At 36.0% G+C, this 23,801-nt stretch overlaps 3 protein-coding genes across 5 annotated transcripts; all 3 read right to left on the reverse strand.

Annotated features, from left to right (window-relative positions):
* Positions 1-1,076: 1,076 nt before the first annotated feature.
* LOC147476178 (protein ACCELERATED CELL DEATH 6-like) lies at positions 1,077-4,797 on the reverse strand. 2 transcript variants are annotated; one of them, XM_086583492.1, is made up of 4 exons: positions 3,617-4,797; positions 3,174-3,335; positions 2,806-3,098; positions 1,077-1,815 (listed from the first exon to the last, which is right to left on the reverse strand). In XM_086583492.1, exons 1-4 carry the CDS (start codon positions 4,521-4,523, stop codon positions 1,177-1,179), a joined length of 2,001 nt encoding a protein of 666 aa, XP_086439618.1. In that variant the 5' UTR covers positions 4,524-4,797; the 3' UTR covers positions 1,077-1,176. The 2 variants fall into 2 exon arrangements, with proteins under 2 accessions (XP_086439618.1, XP_086439617.1); XM_086583491.1 differs by having other exon boundaries at positions 2,806-3,335; positions 3,617-4,782.
* A 78-nt stretch (positions 4,798-4,875) lies between these two features.
* LOC147476179 (defensin-like protein) lies at positions 4,876-10,927 on the reverse strand. 2 transcript variants are annotated; one of them, XM_086583494.1, is made up of 5 exons: positions 10,787-10,927; positions 10,384-10,437; positions 9,322-9,425; positions 6,866-6,904; positions 4,876-5,063 (listed from the first exon to the last, which is right to left on the reverse strand). In XM_086583494.1, exons 1-5 carry the CDS (start codon positions 10,860-10,862, stop codon positions 4,986-4,988), a joined length of 351 nt encoding a protein of 116 aa, XP_086439620.1. In that variant the 5' UTR covers positions 10,863-10,927; the 3' UTR covers positions 4,876-4,985. The 2 variants fall into 2 exon arrangements, with proteins under 2 accessions (XP_086439620.1, XP_086439619.1); XM_086583493.1 differs by lacking the exon at positions 4,876-5,063 and adding an exon at positions 5,259-5,834.
* A 10,137-nt stretch (positions 10,928-21,064) lies between these two features.
* LOC147476180 (uncharacterized) lies at positions 21,065-23,347 on the reverse strand. Its single transcript, XM_086585650.1, has 3 exons — positions 23,287-23,347; positions 22,362-22,798; positions 21,065-21,499 (listed from the first exon to the last, which is right to left on the reverse strand). The coding sequence occupies exons 1-3, from the start codon at positions 23,345-23,347 to the stop codon at positions 21,065-21,067; spliced, it is 933 nt and encodes a 310-aa protein (XP_086441776.1).
* Positions 23,348-23,801: the final 454 nt, after the last annotated feature.

Below are 23,801 nucleotides of genomic sequence, written 5' to 3' on the forward strand. Positions count from 1 at the left end.
ATTAGTGTGCATGTTGAATACTCTAGCATCTGACAATTAGGACGTTGCTATGGGTGTACTGACTGGTTTCGCTTAAACCATTTTGGTTTTCCTTATACGTCTAATGTGCTTGCTGTAAGACACGAACATTGGTTTGGGATGTGCTTCAATTCCTAAAGACTTTCTTCCAAACAACTGAAACCAATTGAGTAAGTATGAGCTTGTTTAAGCCCGAGTATATTGATTTCAGCAAAATGACACTTGATTTTAAGTCGAGTTACTTATGAATTTGAGAAACGTTACTTATGCTGCTAGGTATGTCCAGTTATGCAATTCCCTCTAGTACTCGAAAACTCGACAAGTCCACTATCAAAAAAAAAAAAAAAAAAAAAAAAAAAAACTAGACAAGTCTTGCGGAAACTTTTGGTGGACACAGGTGAAGTGCTTAAGTTCGGACACTCTATTTAGGCCTAAATCATGGAGAGACTTGGCCACTTGGGTTGCAGGAAAGCATCTAAAATGCACAAGGGATTGTTAGTCAAGCATGGCTAAGTTTAATCGACTAGACTCTTTGTGGTTAAAACTGTGGCCACTGGTAGTAGGGGTGGCTCAAAGGGGGGTGGTAAACTCCTCTCTTGGGCTTCTGTCTTTTGGAGAGCGGTTTATTAGAATCACTGTATTACTCTTAATGAACTGGTCATCATATCTCTTATGCTTAAAAACAAATTTTGAAGGTTAAGGACCCTTGACGATGACATAGGTATCTTGGTTAAACCTAGACATACCCCTGATCAACTGAGATGGATGGATACATTAAACTTCGTCTTTCCATCAGAAAGTATTGGCCGAACTGCAATAATTTTTGAGTAAACAGAAACTGTATCATGGTAGCCTCTTAACTGGGGACAAGCTTAGCCATAGAAATTTTCATGGAAACTTGATTGCTGAGGCCTTTGGTTTGCCTTCACCACTCAACTTAACTAGGTGATTGGACCATGAGAGAGTGTAGTTAACACTGATGAGAACGGGGTTGGATTGGTCATAGGAGAGCTGGTGCCTGGTGGCATGGAAGCTCCTTTTAAGATATTCTCCGCAGAAGCTGAACTTCCAAATATGCATTTATAAAAATGTGCTATCATGTTCAGTAAACAATCATAACTGCATGTCTCCATTACATTGTAGATGCTTTAGAGAAGACTAATCCCTTAACCATCCCCGGGGCTCAAGTCCGGTTGCAAACAACAAGAAATTTAAGGTAAAGGTGGACATGAACCTCATCCAACCCCGTCTGGGGAAAATAGGGGCCTGAAGTGGAATGAAAAGAGCTAAAATACAGAAAAGAAAAATGAAACTCATGGCCGACACAACACTTGCCAACCATGCAAATTTGCTCACCACCAAATACACTCCAGCAGCGAAAGTAACAGCCAACATTGTTAATGCAATGGCCAGTAGGACCATGCTCCATCTGAGAGCAAAATCAAGCAAATTGAGGTCGCCTAAGTGCGCCCAAATGAGCATAATTGCAGCAACTATGGAGCTGTACATAGCTATGGTGTTGCTTATCACAAAAATATGGAACGTAGATTTTAGTAGAAGAGTTGCCTCATCTTTGTCGGCGTCATCGCTGTTGTGACCTCCTGGTAATGTAAAACCAGCGGCAAAGGTGATGGTGACAATTAGTGTCGCCACAAGCACTAGGGTGCTAATCCTGTCCCGGAAGTTTTCCATTGTGGCTTTATCATCTAGTGCAGTATCTTGAACATTCTTTTGGAAGAATAGTCGGCGTTGGCTCCTTGGTGTATTAGCAGATTTAAGGGCTACTGCAGATAGAATCTGCAGAAGAGTAAAAACATACTGCTATGAGGGGCACTGAGATATATATCAAACAGACATTACATGCTTTTATGCCCAATTAACTACTTAATGCATCTGAATGCACAGTCACGCAGTCCAAGAATAAATGATGCCTTATTCTATGTGTTCCTTTGTAATAGATAAAGGAGGACGAGATCAAATTGAATAATATAACACGTTCTGACTTCTGAGGTATAGCAAGAAGAATCCCACTTCATTTATTTTTTTCATCTTTTGATTCTTTTCTATATATATATATGTTCATATCACAAATATTTATTTGTTTTTTTTTTTTGAGTGTGCAGATTGTGGATTAGACTAATATCTCCAAACATCAAAAGACCAAAGGTAAAACACTTCCTATTGCAATTAAACTGTACGTAAGACTATATATGCCCTGGTCACAATGTAATTAATTGTTAAACCAAAAGAAGGGCGAGCTACGTATATACATGTTGCATCGACAGCCTGGTCCCTAAGGTCCACAGGACTCCTAGGTAGATAAATGTGGCGGTCTTAGAATTTAGTTCATTTGCAAAAGAGGAGACACAGAGACATTGTTCTTCTATAATATGCTCCTTATTTAAAAGTTACTTGCAGTTATAGTCCTTTGGATGTAATGTCATTTTCCTTCGATATCTCTGTAGTGTGCCTTGTAGACTACTCAAAGCATCCTATAATGAGTTACTGGCAGGTACTTGGGCTGTTGGACATATACCGTACATGGACTTAAGCTCCAAAGCGTTAAAGAGAATAAAGCAAAAGAACGAAACCAACGCTTATCACAGAGATATAGATCTTGTTGTGAGAACTCTACCTGCTTATCCTTATAGCAAGTATTGTTCGCAAACATATATCAGTTTCACCTTGTAGCTTAAAACACAGATCCAAGAACAATAACCACTGGTAAAAGCAGAGAAGTTAACAATTCTTATTTGATCTTACTTTAGAAATTAAGTAACGACATACCTTTTGAACTGAAAACTGCGAGGTCCCGTGCAAAGCAAGTTCATAAGCTGTCTCACCTTCATTATTTCTAACAGTTGCATCAACTCTCTTATCCCTCACAAGTATACTCACTATCATTGCATGCCCATGTTTAGTAGCCAAATGCAACGGTGTATTTCCATCGACATCCCTCTCATTAATAAGTTTCTCAAGCTCGGGTGCTTCAAGCATGAAGCTAACCATGTTTTCTTTTCTACACTCAATAGCAACATGAAGAGCATTCTGCGATCTCTGATTCAACAATTCTCTCGAGTCTGGACATCGTTTAAGGAGGTCTTGAGTTATGTTAACATGACCATTAATGGATGCCAAATGAATAGGAGACATACCATCCTTGTCCTTGTGGTGAGCAATGGAGACATCATTTTCTAACAAGAAACTAATTGCTTGGGAATAACCTGAATACGCTGCATAATGAATAGCACTCCTTCCATTGTTGTCCCGAGATTTAATGAGCTTTGATTTTTGGTCGATAAGAATCTTTAAGGTATCTAGTATGTGAAAATCATCAAAAAAAACTTATAAGAAGAAAAAAAAAAGTAAAAATGGAATTAGAAAAACAATTTGATATATCTTGAATCTAGAGAAATCCCAGAGAGCAACAAACACGAAGACAAAGGCAAATAGAACAAGAAAGAAAACATGCATTTCGTAATGTTTGTAGTAATTTGAAAGATCATAATGAGTTAAAGTTGCAAACGGACGCAACACCTCATTCGCTAGGACGTGGGATTCTACAGTGTACTAAATAGTTGCATTAAAATTTACTTACCAGTATGTTTCTCTACTATGGCAGCATGTAGAGCTGTTTTGCCTTCTTGCTTTTCCTGGACCATATGGTCAATTGGCATTTTCAACAATCCGCTCACAAGTTCTGTAAGCCCTGCTTCAGCAGCCAAATAGAATGGTGACTCATCTACATTATTAACAAACGTTGCCAGTTCTTCATCTTTCTCAAGCAGTACTTGAGCTACCTTTACGTGACCATGTCTGATGGCTTCGTGTAATGCGGTATTTCCATCAACATTTTTCATCCTAAGCAGCCCTTCTCCTACTTGTACATTACCAGTTTCAATATCACCTTTGAAGTTTTCTATGAGGAAACGGATGACTGATAAATGTCCATCTCGAGCTGCATAATGCAATGCAGTATCGCGTTTGGAGTTTGTCTTCACACAAAGAGATGGACAGTGCTTATGAACCAGTTTCACAATCTTAAGTTGTCCAAAGCTCGCTGCAACATGAAGTACAGTATTCAATTGAGGAGTTACTAACTTACACACGCGTTCTATACCTTCCTGATCTGATAGTATGTCTTCAAATAGTTTGACATCACCTACTGTTGCACCTTTGTACAGTTCCGGTTCAATAAGCGTAATAGTAATTTCCTCGGCTTCGCGATAGCTTGAAACAAGTTGTTCAGTGTCATTGTTGAAGTTCCGATGGGCTTCTTCCACAATCTCTCCTTCTCTACCAATATCTGCATCATTGTAGCTCTGGGGAGGTACAGCTGAGGTAGACGCTAAGGCTTCTGCGTCTTTCTTAATAATGGTGGACCACCAATACTTGGATGTACTGTTATGGCTGAATTGTCTTGCACTGGCAGATTGGTCAATTGGAGGGTATGGGCTGTTCCAGTAGTAGAGTTTTCGGCTGGGAGCTAAACTGATTATAGCCATAACTCCCTAATTCTTCCTCTACTTCTTTCAAAATGTACGGAGCAATACTGTTTTATTTGCTCAAGTTTCTGGGACCATGTTTCTGAAAATCTAAAGTGTTTACGAATCTCTACCGACATTTCAAGGAGTTGTCTTACTGTGTGATCATGAAGACTGCATAATCCAAGTTGACTTTTTTTTTTTGTACTTGGGAAGACCCTCATTTCCCCATCTAGGAGGAGAAATCCTAATTGGCTCCTCTAGTGGGGGTAATACTAGTTGACCCTTTTTTTTTTTTGCACTCAAGTAAGGTATAATCTTTCTTTACAAACCTTCCAAACATGGAAAAGTCTTAGAGAACATATTGTCGTAATTATATGGGGGAAAAAAACATTGTTGTAAAATTCAAGTTCTCCTCTGTTTGACTGACATTTCATTCATTCTAAAAGTTAAATTTCAACATCATATCCAAATCTTAGGATGTTACATTCTGATAGACATTTGGCTGCCATAAACACCATTGGAAAAAGCGGGTCCAATTTTTCCATATAACCAAACGCACTGAAATACCAAAAAAGCAAGGCAATAGCAATCATCAGATCATCAGATCAATCAATATAAATGTTGTTAAAAATACCGGCAGCTCACAAATAATTTGCAGCTGGAATGCCAATTATAATCTGATCACTGGATTCTAAGGAGTTTGTTTTGAATTCGTTAACAAAGAACAAGAAATTCAACAATGTAGTCAATAGCTTATGGTCTTATGGGACCGACTCCCTGTAAATCATTTTTCATTCCATAAGGTTTTATTCATTGTCACTTCACCATCATATTCTGGCCAAAAGGAAATTCCCTGTAATGACTTGTATGTCAAAAAGTTAGAGAGTAAAGTTGAAGAGTTATCAGTATACAACACTGTCAGGAATTTTATCTCCTAATCTGAACCAAAGGAGGTATCATTGACAACAGACAGGTACGAATCTACAGTCTAGCCTATTCAATATCCTTCAAAACTTTACCTAAAGTTAGTCCTAGTCTCCCAAAAGCTCAAGAGACCTTACTTGGGGCTAAAGACATGAACTAAAATCTATTTCTGTAAACTGAGAACGCATCAGCAGTCTACCCTGGTCTGGTGAAGTTACATGCTATCAACTTAGACATGACGGGGATGTACACTGTAACATTAGTGTTCACTTAAGCGGAATTTGAGACCATGTCTTCGGCAGTGGGCATCTGCTCAACCTGAGGTGGTGGCTGTTTTTTCTCAATGCAAGGCTTAGGTGGCCGTTTGGGATGCACACGCTCAACTTCCTCTTTGGAAATATCAAACTGCAGGACGAAAGTTTCTGATGAACAAGCTTAGTAACAGCAATAATATAATTGCAACTATAAGAACCACAAAACTGCAGGGGTACTTCTTTTGCTTTTTCATAAATGACTCCACCGCCATCAAGTTGCACTTCTTGGGAATATTAAATGAACAAATATACACAAGAAACTATGAAGCATAACAAGATACAAAAAACAAAAGGTTTGAAACTTTGAACCAAGTTTCTTTATTTTAGTTTTAAGAAAGAAGAAATCAAGAAAGCATAGAAGATACCATCTCATGAGAGGAAATTTTTTAAAGGAAAACACTCTTTTAAGTTTTAACCATATTATTCAAGTATTGTTTCCCAAAAAGGAAGGAAGAATACACTAGAGGCAATAACATGTATTCCCTTCAATTAATTATGAGAAAGATCAGCATTAGTAAGGGTATTATTAAAGAAACCACTATAACAGTACATGTATCTTACAAATCATTTTGGTGTCCGAAAAACGCAGAGATTGTTACCCAAAAATTGATACCACAATTGTAGATACGTTTGAAATCACGTGTTAACAAACATTGGTTACGATGGAAAAGATTTGTCCGATAGATAAATACATAGCATATTTGTCCGAGAAAATAATATATTCCTTTGTGGCAACAGGGAGGGGGGGGGAACAATTTTCTCAAGGGCCAAGCTAAGTGGATTAATAGAGTAAAAACTACAGTGTGGCATGACCATAGAAATTTGTTAGTCTGTCACGTAGGAACGCTTGACATTCATTTTTTCAGAATACCCGCGCGGGGGACCGGGGCAATTTACTCAACACGTAACCAATGCATACAATGTATTTATTCTAGATAGTACCGTGTTGCTTAAAGTTGGCAGCAATGGAACTTTTCCTATTCCTATCTAGACATTGATTTCATGTTGCATGGTCATGATTGCTAACAAGAAATTTCTACACAAGTCAAGTTTAGAGGACGTCTAGTCATCAGATTCTTTACAAAGCCTAAAAATAGGAAATATATCTGCGAACATACTGACCTTGTAACCGCAGCCAGTTACACATGCTCGGAAACATTCCTGCAACAAGGAAATCAAATTTATTAGGATTGAATTGGTAATAAGGACACACGAAATCTTCTCATGTAGAATAATTATATAGATCTACAAAAAGATGTCAAATATAAATGTGCACGTCTATAGTCTGCATCACACGCAATTACGTGTTGAGCAAAAAACGTCACGCTCTAAGCTGGAGATACTCCTGATACAGTAATACTACAAATACCAAGTTTGATATTTAAATGTATGTCTTCATTACACCAAAATATTAAGGGAAATTTGTACAGGAAGGATATCTATGTTTTAGGGTGCCTACACGATTTAATTGAAAACCATATACAGGATCTTCCTGTCAATTTAGGGTAGCAAGGGCTAGAACCAAATACCCAGCCAATCAAGACCTGAACCCTCTATTAACTCAAATAATAAATGGCCATCTAAAAAGGATCCCTTGACATCCTAAGGGGAATTATGTGGAACCAACTCACCACACAACATGGCTACTGTGCATCTCTCACGTCAAAGAATTCAGTTTAAGAAACTACCCTTTTCTTATCAGCTAAATACCACATAGTGTCTCATCATCTTATATAGTAATGAGACAATGTCACTTATGTAATAATGTAATAATGTTCACATTAGACTAATTCATTGAGGCATTGCGTTCCATTTAGACCAATTTTGTTGTGCCAAGTTTACCTCAGTCGTTCTCTTTCTTTATTCTAAAATACCACAAATTACAGTTCATAATTTGAATGCATTAACTATACTAAGATTTTAGATACGAATCCATATTAAATAGCTTCAACAGGATAAAAAAATAATGAAAATTTCTTATAATATTTCTAATGGTTTCACATTCTTATCAACTACAACGACTTTTTTTTTATATCTCTAGCCACCACTTTATTACGAAGTAACTATTAGCAAGATCGAATCACTATGTAGATATGAGAAGTCAGCTGGTATTAGAATTGATGTTTACAGACCACGAAAAGCAATATTGAAAGTGATTGATGTATATTTTCAGATCCACCACTTCAATTGCTTCACAATTATACAAAGAAAACAATTCAAAATACAACAGTAAGATCTAGTTACATGCAAATACAAAGATTATGCTGATTTTTATTCCATTAGTTACGTTAAAAGGAACAAATTTTCATCAAACCAATATCAATGTCTCAAAATGCTGAGGTTAAGGAGGATAGATCAAGGGGTGTGGACACGTGGTAGTCAGACCTACTGATAAAACTGAAGCACCTCACAGAGAATTCTATGAATGATAATGTTCCAAACTACTTTTTGGTTTCGGGTTCGGGTTCGGGTTCGTTAGTATTAAGACTGGAGTTGGCCCGTGATTCTCCATTCAAATTCCTTTGAATTCATCCCTCACAGCCAAGTCACTGCACAAACCATAATAGGTATCGCGTATTCTGGGTTCTAGAAAATATATAATCTTCAGAGTTAAATGTTATTTTTACCAATTACCAGTTAACTTTACTAAAGTTCTTCAAATGTTAGCATGAAACCAGTTAATAAATTCACACACCGACACAACACCGTACACAAATTTAAAATTTTGGAATATTCATAATTAGCCACTGTGGAAAAGGAGTTTAAGGGATAAAATGTAATAAGAAGTTGGAAAGTACGGCTGGCTAAACAGTTCATATATCATATACATGCAAACATAAAAAAAAGGTAAATTGTACGAGAAAGTCACACACATTCACGAGCAAACTCACACAGAAGAATATAAATAATTAAACTGGCGAAACCACTTGGTTAGTCAGGTTAGCCATAGACAGCTTCCTGAAAAAAGGAAGGGACCAGGACCGCCAATAGTTAACCATTCTTCTAAATTTTATATGATGGAAACTTTTAAATTCCAATACTAAGTTTCAAACTTTCTCGTGCTTCAGGAATATTTGATCAACTATAAAAAAATATTCCAGTTTCTTAACTGACTTTAAATCAAAACGTTTGTCCAGTTACCAATTGAATCTCAAGGTAAAACTGTTGGATTCTGCATAAATTTGTGCTTTGCGTATTACAAATCAATGTCTAAAGCCAAATAACCAAGATAAAAATCATAAAAACCACAAAAAGATGCAAAATACCAATTCTGTGTTTTCCATTCAGAGTATGAAAACTGATAGATGCCAATGATATCAAAAGTTAGACAATGGTGAGAGAAATATGGTATTTTCTTGGTCAAGGGTCTGAAGAAAAATGCTTCACATAAATAACTGGGGGGGGGGTATTGTATTACTGCTTTAACATAATTATGTGAAGCCAGCTAAGGGGCATGCAGACTACAAATAAGGGTCGGAATTTGGCCCATGGTGCCTTGACAATTATGAGTCCAAGCATATAATTGCTCACGATATTGCGGGAACGAATATCATAAAAACAAAGTCTTAGAGAGAAACCACTGAGTAACTGTCAGCTCCTGGAGAACGGTCAATGTAAGCACTCCACTGATGGTCCTTAAAAACTGGATCCTTGTAACATTTCTCATCGCACTCTCCCAAACCTGAAATTTTTTCAAGGAACTAGGATTATTACATCTCTTAGCTAAATGGAAAAAAGAGCAATCATCCACTCGAGACAAGTAGCAATAACAAGCTACTTGGAAAATCTTAAGGTTGCAATGAAACGCAATAAAAGAGTGAGAGGAGTTCAGCTTATAAAATTCTTAAAAATTCAATAAGAAACTGATACGAAAAGCTCATAGGAAAAGGATAAAAAGAATCACGATACGAACAGACACAAATGCAAAATCATAATTGCATGCTCACAATATCAGCCAAACAATAGAAGTTACCAAAAAGAAACCCAAGCAACTGACTCTGACACTTAATTTTCAGCGGATGGACTTGTAGTAATTATTCAACTTGTTTTACTCTTTCATAGATATTTCCAATTTTCCGTCTATAGTATTCTTGCTGTTCTACTATAAAAAAGAAAAGGAAACAGACCTTCCCACCCAAGCTTAAGTTTTATCCTTGAATAGTCAATAAAATCAAGTTGTACTTTGCATCAGAGTCTTGAGAATTCACTGATAAAGCAAGAAATCCTACTGACATCCAATGTGATAAATAGGAAGGAATGAATCATACAAGGCATATTTCTCTATTTAACAAAGACAATATAAAGATTCTACGTCCACTTGGATTAATAATCCGCTTAATTTGATCAAAGAAAACTTTCAAGGGGAAGCTAATTCTTAATTAAAAAAAGAGAGAACAAAAATGAAGGTTGTGTAAAAGTCTTTCCATAAAATATAGATTACTATGATAAGACCCTAAGGACCAAGTACTAGGACTAATGTACCCTGGTGTTTTCATCACTAATGCCCAAGGTAATACGAAGCTCGTGTACATATTTTCATCACTAATACTAAACCACATGAAATTGTCAACACTTTTCAACTTGACTAACTATCTTAAGAACCTAAGTACAAGTATGAAATGAATTTAAACAAAGCTTACATTCTTCCCATGTCCCGACATCCGTGTCACATCCTTTCTTGCAGAACACTCTCCCTGGAAGAATGCACAAACAAATACATTCTTCTCCAACTTAGCAAAGTAAAACATATACACTAATAAATACAAGGAGACGAAATATACACACATTTATCTCGGAATTTTCTACAATTACTTGTAAACACATTTCGTAAAAATCGAAATTTTAGTAAAAACATAAATTAACAACTATAAACAATGTGGGCATGTTATAAAAACAATGTATGATTATAAATATCAAAACTGATTAAAAATGGCATGGCCCATTCAACTAATTTTAATTACAATGACAAAAAAAAGACACAACTTAGTATAATATTAATTAAAATGAACAAAACAAAAAAGGTTTAGAGGAAAAGGGTATTACAGGGAATTTGTGTGAGAGCGGAGTATTTGTTTGTGCATTTGCTTCCACAAGGTGGTGTCCATTTTTGAGGCAACATCTCTTTTTCCTTCTTCTCTCTGTGTTCTGAAGAGAGAGTGGAAAAAGACAGAAATGAGCTTATGAGCTGTGTCCTTGTTTTAAAGAGAGTGGGAAATAAACAAGGGTAATTTCGTCAAATCATGAATTAATGAACGTTTCTTTACCCTGAATCTCTGGGCCCATGTTTTGGGCCTTTAAGCCCCACGCAAGCTTTTTATCTTGATTAATCTTAATTTTGCAAACCAGAAATCACAAGACCCTTATTATCAACATAAAACTAGGTTCAAAACCATGATTCCAGTCTTTATTAGCCTAAAACATGTTGACTTTATGAATTACGTCTAAAGCCCACTCGGTTTTTTAAAGTGCGAAATAAATATTTCATTTTCGGTAAGTCGTGAGAAAAAACCAACCGTACCTTATTTGTTTTTTTTCAAAATATCGTATATACCTTTTTATGGTATTTCTTATTCATTTCTTCAAAATCTCAAAATTAAACACATTAAACTTCAATTCCAATGACATAAATGAAAAAAGAATAAGAAAAGATAGTCATCCAATTAGACGAAGAAGTAAAAGAATGAGACTTCAAAGAATTAGAATACTTGTTTTTCAAAAAAATTGGTCATTCCATTCCTTTAAAACCTCAACCTTTCACTTTCGGTCTTCAAAACCCACCAACACATCCATTAGCAGTATCAGAAAACCCTCCAACTCTATTTCTCACTCATTCTCAAGGTAAAACTTTTTATTTATTGTGAATTAGGGTTTTATCTTATTAATTGAATTGCAATTTTCTAGGGTTTTATGTGGCGAGAACTAAGGATGTTATCGAATGGGTGAAAAAGAAAAATATAGAGGTATTGTGTGTATTGAGGAGATGAGTGTTGTTGATGTACAAATTAGTATAGTTCATATTGTAGCTGTGTCCAGAGATTGTTCGACATTGGTGGCTTATGTTGGTGCGAAGATTTACTTCTTCGAGATTGAGTCGCTTTTGAATAAGGTATAATGTTGTTGAAATTTTGAATTTGTTGTTATTGTTTTGGATTTTGTGGTAATTATTTTCCTGTATTTGTGACAGATATTAGATTGGAAAATTGGGCAAATGCATACTTCAATTATGAGGTGCTAGATATAGTGAGATGTGCTCGACACTAGCTGAATGTTTCAATGCATGGATCACTAAGGAGCGTTTCCTGCCTATTACTTTATGCTTTTTGGAATCATGGAAATGAGTTGGAACAGATTGAAGGAGTCTATGAAATAGAATTCCATTTTATGTCCAAAAATGGAGATAATATTGGCTAGCAAGGTTGAAGCTGCAAGGACTTTGAGGGTGGTTAGATCCAATAAAAATCAGTTTCTAGTTCATAGCGACGTTATTCATTCAGACTTGGGATACTTTTCTCAACAATGACTTACGTGGTAGTAGAGCTTTTCAAAGTTCAGGGGGTGAATAGAACATGTACTTGCATTGTAACTATTGGCATATCGATAATTTCCCTTGCATACATGTTATCGCCTGTATTGGTAGTAAGGGTGATGAAGGATATACGATGATCGCGTTTAGGCAATGTTATGGCTATACATTGATGAAGGATATACGATGAGCACGTTTAGGCAATGTTACTCACATTCTATCAAGCTAGTTCTGAATGGTTTTATGCCAAAATGTATGCTTGATTGATTCTCCTGTGGTTTATCCATGTAGTCCGAAGATTGATCCTGGTAGACCCAAGAAGAAAAGAATTGAAAGCACCGGTGTGATTCGTTAGTCTGTGATCAGTTTTGATACTCTCAGCAAACCATTTTTTTTTTTTGTTATCTTAATTGAGATTTTTAAGTTTGGTCTTCTGACATTTGTTAATGAGAAATTGATACTCATTGTATACTTTTATTGAATGTTGATACTCATTTGAGATTATTCACTAGTCAGTTTGTTTTATTTTCATTTGTTATATTGGAATTTCATAATTTGTGAAATGATTCATGTTGCAGTCATCATTGACAATGCAACATTCATGTTGCAGTCATCATTGAGAGTGCAACATCCATGTTGCTATCATAATTGATAGTGCAACATTCATGTTGCAACCGTAATTAACAATGTAACATTCATGTTGCTGTAGGAGTTGAGAGTACAACATCTGTGTTGCAATCGTCATTGACAGTGCAACATTATTCATGTTGATGTTGTAATTGACAGTGCAATATTCACGTTGCTGTCGTAATTGACAGTGCAACATTCACGTTGATGTAGGAGTTGAGAGTGCATCATCCATATTGCAGTCGTCATTGACAGTGCAACATTCATGTTGTTGTAGGAGTTGAGGGTGTAACATCTATCCATGTTGAAGTGGGATATTGCACAAGAACCATGCATGAGACTTACTTTTTTTGAACCCATCTCTTTTTAAAGGAGACTTCTCATTTAATTTTAAACTAAGTGTTTTTGTCTTTGGAATCATGTACTCATAATGCAGACAAAGTTAAACCCATTTGTTGGAAACTTGGAATTTAGGAAGCAACTGGTTAAGGTATATGATATTTGCCTTTTTGTTATGTTAGAGAATTGCTTCTCTTCTTTGGCGAAAGTGCGAATTCAAAGTTTTTCCTTACTCACGATCTTCGTGTTCATATAGTTGGAGTAAGGATTCGAACCAACCTAAAGCTTAGGACAAACTACAACTTGGTTGTTTTACTATTTAGGGAACTAGTGACTAAGTTTAAATATGATTATATTAATACTAAATACTTGGTTTCTTTACTACACAAAAATTAGAAACATTATGTTACAAAAATCGTGCAACTAAGACACAATAAAATTTTACTAAAAACAAAGGTGGAGAGTTAATCCTCCTCATGTGAAGATAACCTTTGTTATTTGATTTTAATAAGTTCATTATTATCTTCCTAGAACTCATAGACAAGTCCTAATAAAAAAAAACTTGATCCCTAACATATATGACTCATCTCTAAGCTCATACATGCTAGCATGTGGAACCAAAGCAATGACTTATCTCTAAGCTCATCACTTTGATCCCTAACTAGACACTACACCAACTATCATTTTGGGATATGGATGTAGGTCTAGTTGTTGTTCCTAACAACTTACTAAACCAAACAACAGAGATTTTCCCTCACATGAGTTTTATTAACTCTCCAAAAAGGGAAAGTTAGCTCATGATCCTTGGGAGAACACTAAAACAAGTGTAGAATGTAAAAAGAGAGAGAGAGAGAGAAAGAAGAAAAAGAAGAAAACTATTTATTTATATACTCACTTACATGAAGAAGTGAGAATTTTTCAAGAGGAACACAAGGTTTCCTCCATTAAAACTATTACAAGCTATTTCTTACCAAAATAAAACTAAATAAAAAATCTAAGACTAAGGAACTAAAATAATACAAGGTAAAGAAAAGAAGTCAAGGGAGTAAATGGAGTGTCCTCCCTTGTTTTGTTTTCTTCTCCATTTGAGAGAAATCTCATTTCCTCCCATGTGAAACATCAAACCACATTTACTTCATTTTTATCCACCACATTAAAACAAAGTGACACCCTGCCTTTTTTTTTTCACTATTAACACCTAATCTAATTAATTACATGCAAGGTGTCAACTTTGCACCAATAATTTGTCATTTTTGTCTTGACATACTCCATGATTGATGACTCATCCAATCTTGCGAGCCCGCATAGTGGGTCCATGTGCAAATCGATTAAAGCGGTCCGGTCTTTGGGCAATTTTATAACTTTCCGCCTATCGCGTAGAGTTCATCATACGATTGTCCGAAAGCGCTCACTTGTCGCATTCGAGTCCTAGTTCAAGAGGTAGGAGCTTCGGAAGTTTGATGCTTACTTAAATGGATTTGGAAGAATTCATATATATCGTCGTTCCCCGTGCTTTATCGCAGGTTTAACCAATATTTCCATGTTTACTGCGAATACCTGCAAAAGTATGAAAACATATTTATTTCATGATTATTAAACACATAATTAACCAAATTTATATGTCTTAATAGGGTTTCATAATACACTTTTGGGTGCTTATCAGTATATATTCAACATGAACAAACATAGGATACTAGCATTTAAGAACAAGCCACCACCAGCTGCTTGTGACCGTCGATAATTGTAAACGTCGACAATTGGAAGATTCTTTTAAAAACATGGATGTTACACAATTATAAGCACATAGTACACCTGATAAACGATATTACAAAAATAATGCTATATACACATATAAAAGAATCTTGGTGGATTTGAACCACCATCTTCTTAGGATTCTTCTCCCAAGTGCTCTACCTTTTTGAGCTAAAGATTCATTCTTTTTATGTTAACTTCATCACGACAATACTTAGTGTACATTTGAATCAAAAGTAATAAGTGAACTTTCTATTATGTATAGCCATTAAGTTCTTTAACATTCGTATATGAGTGCACGTAATCTCAATTATTTGATGTCAATGTAACAGTGCAACATTCATCTTGCAGTAGAGTGGTAATTGACTGTGCTACATTCATGTTGCAGTGGGAGTTGACAATGGTTGTTACACTAGCAATTTACTGTGCAACATCCATGTTGCAGTAGTAATTGATAGTGCAACATCCATATTGCAGTAGGAGTTGATAGTGGTTGTTAGAGTGGTAATTGACTGTGCTACATTCATATTGCAGTGATAATTGACAGTGCAACACCCATGTTGTAGTGGGAGTTGACAGTTGAAAACAACATGTAAAATCAAACAACAAGCATCAACAGTCAAGAAACAATCAACAAGCAAGAAACAAGTTCATTCAACCAAAGCACAAAATATAACTGAAATTATATATATATATATATATATTCCTGGTTCTTGTATAAAAATTCAACTCGTTTGATATTCTCTAACTTAGATAAAAATTGTCGTCCACTTTTGAAAAAATATCTAATAGTCCAGAAATATCTAGTTTTTGCAATCATCTTTTGCCAATGTTAAAAATTGTCAAACAAGTTGAATTTTTATAGAGATGTTCTTTATGGTTAGTAGATCATATGCACAAAAGATTAGATTTTAAATAATTTTGTAAGTGAAGTTGTGGGTGTTTTAGATTTGGTACTTATTTAAGGACGTCGGGATGTATATGATCGAGAGAGAGAGAGAGAGAGAGAGAGAGAGAGAGAGACATATTTCAAACTTTCAATTCAATTTGGGGGAAGGGGGTTTTTTTTTTTTTTTTTTTTTCAAACTATTTAGATTTATGTTTGGAGAGAGAGAGAGAGAGAGAGAGAGAGAGAGAGAGAGAGAGAGAGAGAGTTACACATTTCAAACTTTCAATTCAATTTGGGGAAGGGGGTTTTTTTTTTTCAAACTATTTAGATTTATGTTTGGAGAAGATGGAGTGAGGGACAAATTTGTAATATTACCAATAAATTGACCGAATGAGCTTTTGATATAATTAGAAAAGGTTGTGTCTTTTATCCAAAATTAAATTGGAACATCTCTGCATTATCAAAGGGGGGACAATATTCATTATTGAAAACACCGTTGAATATGTATGTGAGGAAATGTATTTGATATTTTGATTAATAATTTTCTTATAGGTAACTAGTTAACTGGCACGTGTCTACGCCATGTGTGCGGTCAGTTGGTTTGGGCCGGGTAGCACAAAAATCCTACTTTCTGTCAGTGGAAATCTCACAATTGTTTGTAAAATAGAAGATATTGTGATAAATCAAGAGAGAAACTTATGAAATTCACTGTACAAATGGACGGTTTTACTCCTCCATCAACTATGTTATTACATAATACCCTTTTGACCGTGATCGTAATAATTAAAACCATATAAAAGTATATATAATTGGAAAATATTGTTCACCGAATCATTCTCTTTAAAGTAGTAAGATTAACACTGAAGTCACTAAAGAAGGGCCATGCATGGAAGTTGGAAGTATACAAAATTTGTTTGCTAGTTGCTACCCCATATTTGGTGTCAAGTTGCACTCTGTTTATCAACTCCACCCTATCAAGGCCAACCCATGGACAGAACAGCCCGACTTCAAATGAGGTCTCTAGTCTCTAGAGATGTGAGGGTCGACGGACCATCAAGCCTAAAACCGGCCAGTTCTACACTTCTACTTGGCAAGGCAGAATGCTAGAAAAATATAAAGACCTGGAGTGGAGATTGACAAGGATCCAAACACAAGGTGAGCCACTTTATAACTTTACACCTTCAATAACAATTTCGTCACATTTCAGCAACAAGGATTTGATTGAATCCCACGTCTACTCGTGATCTTGTATACACTTTTGAAGTGAATCATCATATAAAGTGTCCCTGGCCTATTCTCATTTCTCATGTATTGCTTCACGCCTATGTCGTATGCCTAGAGTTAGTTATGTTATGAAGGATTGAAGGGGGAGAAAGATGGTGCCCTCATACAACATGAAAAATATTAGAGAAGATCACATATGTTAAATTCACTGCTGAAATTAAAATTGTTTATCCCATCTAATTTAGTAATTAATTGTGTGTTACCTGTTTTTTTCCAATTTCACCTAGACCTCAAAGTCTCAAACCAAGAATACTACTAGCTGACTAGCCCCCACATACTTGTCGTGATACATCAATAATTTATAAACAGATATTGATATAGTTGCCTAGTTGGGGGCTTGTGAAAGGAGAGAATCCCAATCCCAGCATTTCCTTTACGATGTCTCCTCTAATATGAAACTACATACTCTTGGTGCATGTACGTCGTGTACCATACATACTTCAGTGGAAAAAGAAAAGTGTAGTGTACCATTTTGAGACTTCTTCGTGCAAAACGACCAATTAGCCCATGAGCTGTTTGAGTAATAAAAGAAAAAAGATCAATATGACAAAGGATTGATGGCTCCTGGCTTAACATGGTAATGCAAATTTGACCTGTTAGCCACTAGAAATGGATTATAGCAAAAGAATCTCATCCGAACGTTCTCCAATCTCCAAATTACAAAGTTATTTTGTCTTTGGGAAGTCTATTTATTTGGCGATTGGCTATTTCTCCATCTGTCATTGCGAGATTATATAATATAGATATAAAATGATAGTGCATCCTTTTGTATGCTAGCCTTCTTCTTTATTTTTTCGCTAGAAACATTTTTTATGTATATTAAAACATTAAAGGAACCATACTATAATCCAGCAGGTGCTTCGGCAGTAGACTCACATCCTGATTATAGATAGCCCATTGAGCCAGGTTATGTGCCTCTCCATTATACAATCTGTTAACCGAGCGAAACTTACAAAACTTAAAAGGCTTACATACATAATTCATCTATCATAATTTTAATTGGCTCTAAACACCAATTATGAGAGTTTTGCTCTAGAGTACCCTGTAAGTCTTGCATAACTAGCTTACAGTCACCCTTAACACAAAAACGAACTCTCTCCAACACTCCTAGCTAACTTGGCAGCCACCTCCATACCCACCATTTCTGCCTCATCTGCACCTCTTGCTTCGAATCTTCTTATGGCTGCCTCCCTTAGAATACTTTCATTGTCCCATATGCTAGAGCTCCAGCAGCAACACTCCTTGAATTGACTCCCATATTTCCTGTTTGAACTACTAGTGTTGTCTTTCTTGATGCCACCTGAAGAAAAGATGGAGTCTATTCTTGCCCTCTTTACAAAGTTCATCATCCTGGTGGTGATTGGTTGGAATCTTCACAAGGAAATGTTATTAAGAATAAGTCCTTGGAGAATGAGCCATCAATCAACATGCATACTAACGCCTTTATTTGTCACTCAACAAGAACTTACGAAGAATCTCCCTATCTTTGTCATTCGTTTCATCTGTCATAAGCACATGTCATATCATAGACGTAGTTTCAGCATTCACTGAGAAACCCCTGTCAATCATTGCTTTATGAAATTGGAGTGCCTTTTGAGTATATTTTTCCTTGAGAAATCCTTGAACCATGATATTAAAAGTAAGGTCATCTAGAGCTACACCCTTCGTTTCCATCTCAATGAACAAACATTGAGCGTCATTGGGCATCCCTTCCTTACAAATCCATTGATCATTGTGTCATATGTTATGGTGTTGGGTTGCACCTCTTTTGAAGAAAGGTGGTAGAATAGTTCCTTTGCTTCTAACAACTTTCCTTCTTTGCACATATGGTGAATAATACTGCTATAAATCACAACATCAGCTCTTAACCCATTTCTTTCCATCAAATAAATGAGTCAATTCCATAGCTTCAGAAGGACCACTGTTAGCACACAAACCTTCTATTAAAGTACCATAAGTGAGAATATTTGGACTTTGTCCATGAGTTTGCATGTCTTCAAAAAAATTCTTTGTGTCCACAACTCTCCCGACCTTACATAGCCCACCAATAAGGGTGCTATATGTAACAACATTAGGATTTAAACACTTGCACTTCAAATTCTCATAAAATTGCATAGCCTCATCTAATCTCTTAGCCTTGCAATAATGATTAATCATTATGTTATAACTAACAATATCGGGTTCCAGATCAGCATCCACCATTAAATCAAAAACATTTGTAGCCTCTTCCATTCGACCCTGCAAACAGCACCCATCCATCAAAGAGTTGTATGTGATAGTGTCAGGCACCACATTTCTTTGAATCATCTCCTCTAATAGGTGATTTGCCTCACTAAGCTTCCCTTCTTTGCAAAACGTATCAACCAAAATATTGTATGTTGTCACATTTGACCAAATTCCTCGACTGATCATATCGTGTAACAATTCAGTTGCCTTGTTCCAATTACTGGAGATGCATAGGCCATGAATTCTAAAGAAGTATATGTGACGACATCAGGCATTATACCTCTTTGAAGCATCAATTCTAAAACTTGAAGTGCTTCATTGGTCCTACCTTCCTTGGAAAGAGCATCAACGAGAATGGTAAACGTTACTTCATCGGGTGAGATTCTCCTTTTAAACATATCTTCAAACAAAGTCAAGGCTCCTTTCAATTGACAAATGCTGCATACTCCATGAATCAGAGAGTTGTAAGAAATGACATCTGGGACAACCCCTCAACCAATCATTTCCCGAAAGAGATTGACGACGTCATTGACTCGGTTTTCCTTGCAAAGACCGTTTATCATAACTCCATAAGTGACTTCATTCCAAGGATACTGGTGTTGTACTATTTTGTTGTAAAATTCCAAAGCTGATGTTGATTTTCCCTTCATAAAAACTCCCTTGAGCAGAGTAGTAAAAGTAACCACATTCGGTTCAAACCCACGTTTAAGAATAGTCCCCAAAATAGCAAACCCGAAATCCACTCGACCCATACAACAGTAGTAATTGATCAAGGTGCTAAGGGTCACAATACTTGGTTAGACTCTAGCAGAAGCCATTGCATTGTACATGGAAAAAACCGTAGAATGTATAGTGTTTGGTCTTGACAAGGGCTCCCATCAATTGAGAAAAAAGGTAAATGGAAGACAAGGGTCGATACCAAATCAACTCATTAAACAAACCCAAAGCCTCGTCACGCTCAAATGCTCATGATTTTCAATGATCTCTGACTAAATTTACTAATAAATGAATGGTCATTATCGATACAAATACGAGATGAGCGGTGTTGTTGACGTGCACCCCCTTCCCCCACCCCCCCCCCAAAAAAAACAAACACAAACAAAAACAGTACACAAATTTTTTTTTTGTACAGTGTCTAAACATTAAAGATCACCAAAATTATATATGTATTTTGTTTCAATCCACACAAACTTACAAAAGAGAGTAACTTACGTGTTATGCCTCTTCCCTCAAAGATATACTACTTAAGTTCGGCATCTGAAGTTGGACTCGCCGCCCTTCCACCATATTATCCAAAGCATCCACAATAGAATCTATATTGAAACTCCGAGCAATGTCTTTCTCAATTTACACAATCATAGAATGTGCAAGAAAATCATTTTTCATCCTATTACGCAATCCAGTCTTGATAATCTTCATAGCTGAAAAAGCACGATCCGAGGTAGCAATTGAAACTAGCAAAGTTAATACAAGATGAACCAACCTGTCGATAAGAGAATAAATTAGTACGTTCCGAGGTAGCAGTTGAACCTAACAAAGTTAATACAAAAGGAACCAACCTGTCGATAAGAGGATAAATTATTAATTTTTCCATTTTTGTTAACATTTGGCACAACTCAGAAATGGTTGACAACTTTTGGAATTCAGGGTGTACAAGAACATCAAGCTTGTAGTTTTGTAATTAAAATCCCAAACGTATATTCTCTTGCTCAGTAAAATCCATAGGATAAAATTTATTTGCAAGCTTACAAATCTCATAAGCTTTGAATGATTTAAAACCATCCCTAGGATTTAGAGATGAGATGAGAATAAGTAACTCGATCACATCCTCTTGAAATCGGTGGTTTAATTCTTTCAACTGTGAATTGATCATACCTATAAAAATTTGAACCCGAAAGTGATGCTCATTACTAGTGCCTTTCTGAGAACGGGAGCGACGACCTCGACTTCTTGTATAAACAGTACTCATATCAATTATATCTATGTCATGATCTCCATAGAATAACTTAATAACTTTCTCTAGTAAAGGAACCCATCCATCTTCCCTCAAATTATGAATAAGTGTTTTTATTGTAGACACTAAATGCATTGCATTCAATAAGTCTTGAGACTTGCGCTACAAATCTTGACAAAGATCATCCGTAATGTCCATGATTTCCCTGCTCATAATTAAGATGCAAGATGAACACAAACTCAAAAGTCATCATAGTATCATAAGCTCCATCTGCCTTTGCACAGACATTACTAGTGGCTCCATCCTCAATTATATATGTAAGGACTGTAAGTGTTGCACTATACAAACTCATCAAACTAGAAATGGATCCCAAGTGAGAGCCCCCATCGAGTATCTCCAGCTCGTTTCAATGTTTTAATATGATTTTTCCTTGTACCAACTTCCAAGTCCAACTCATCATTCTTTGTACCAAACTCCAACTCATTAATAATGGCAAGTTTTTCCGCAATTTATGTAGCCTTAGCTTCTCTCAATTGATCACTTCTTTTGCAAGAAGCTCCAACAATATTAACTATGAGAGTCAAACTAGAAAAAAAATTGCCAAACATCTTTAACATCTTTGGCAACTGCAACCAATGCTAATTGGAGCCTGTGAGCAAAGCAATGGACATAGTATATATGCAAAAGGGCACTCCTTTGAAAACAAGGCTTGCAACCCGGCCCATTCTCTTCTCATGTTACTAGCACCATCGTACCCTTGACCACAAATATTATGCACATTAAGATCATGACGAGAAAGAACCTTACATATTTCATCTTTCAATGTTGTTGACGCAGTATCCTTGACATGGACTATGTAAAAAAAAACGTTAAAACCATCTTTGTCAACAAATCTTAAAACAATTGTTATCTGCTCTTTTTTTATTCATCTCGAGCTTCATCTACAAGAAGACAAAATTTTCCATCCCCAATCTCCTCATGAATATATTTATGTGTCTTGTGTGCAAGAATTAATACTAAGAACCTGTTTTTGAATAAGAGGAGAAACATATGTTGCATTCTTAGGAGCATTCCCTAACATGGTTGCATCCACATCCGCATTATAAGAAGCCAATAAGCTTACCATTTCAATAACATTCTCTCTGTTACTAGAACCTTTGCTTTCATCACGACCTCTAAAAGCACATCCTTGGAGTGTAAAAAATTTAACTACCTGTGTTGTTGTCATCACCCGCAAACGGTTTCTTGCAACTTGCTTAGAAACTTGTTTCTGAATAACATTCTCGATACGTTGCAATTTATTTGTTAAACTGTGGTAGCAACTAAGAGCAGCCCTGTGATGTGAATTAGGATCTTTTCCTATATAAGATAGGAAAGCACACTTCTTTCCTTTGTTGACTTTCCTCCAAGTAGAAAACCCATCAACTGTGAAAGCAGTAGGTCCTTGTCGTCTGGATGACTCTGCAAATAAAAAACAGGGAAAGCAAAACGCACAATTCTTTTGTGGAGAGTATTCAAGCCAGTCAGGAAATAACTTGTACCAATCAGCTAGAAAACATCAACCAAACTTGTTTTAAGGATAAGGTTTGGATTTTGGAGGCTTGAGCTGATAAGGACCCCATTTGATATAAGCATGCCTGATCTCGTCTTGTTTAGATGGCGGGTAACTCAATATTTGTTGTCTTAACCCCAGATCTCGTACCAAAGTTGTATCAACATTTTCGACAGTAACAACTTTCGGAAGATTATGATGTTCTTCCTCTGACTCATCTCCAAGAGAATTCGGATAATGCTGTTCAATTTCAACTTCTTCTACATCAATTCTTGGAAGTTTGGAAGGACGATGTTTAACTTCAACCTCATCGGACTCGACTCTTGGAGTTTTGGAAGGACGACGTTCATAACTAGTATATGCTTCAACACTATGGGTGGAGGCATTGTAGGAGTACTTGGTGATTCCACATTCTGAGATTCACTTTTCTTATAGAATGAGAAAAGTGTTGCCACCATGATTAACCACTTCTTATTTCTAGAAAAGAAAAAAAAAAACAAGATCGATTTATCAAACCAAGAACAAAGAAACTTTTTTTTTTTTAATTCCATTTATCAAAACCAAATTTAAGTGATTAACACCACAATTCAACAATTCCATATAACAACATTTATGGAAACTTGGCACCAATTCACCAAATTAGAACCCCAAAAATAAACCAATTCAATGAAAACCCTAAAATTGCCAAAAACTTAACGCAAAAAGTGGAGAAAAGATTACCTTAGTTTTTTTTTTTTTTTTGGTTAAGGAGGTCGCCTCTTTCAGTTTGAGAGTGAAAGAAAGACAGAGAGAGTCAGAGAGACTACGGGTTTGGGGAGATTAGAATTGGAACCGGTTGTTGGGCTTTTCTATTTGTTTTAGTATAGTAAAACCCATCAAATATTTAAAGACACAATTGTCACCTTTTAATCA

Source organism: Coptis chinensis, chromosome 9 (assembly GCF_015680905.1).
Source record: "Coptis chinensis isolate HL-2020 chromosome 9, ASM1568090v1, whole genome shotgun sequence".
NCBI lineage: Eukaryota > Viridiplantae > Streptophyta > Magnoliopsida > Ranunculales > Ranunculaceae > Coptis > Coptis chinensis.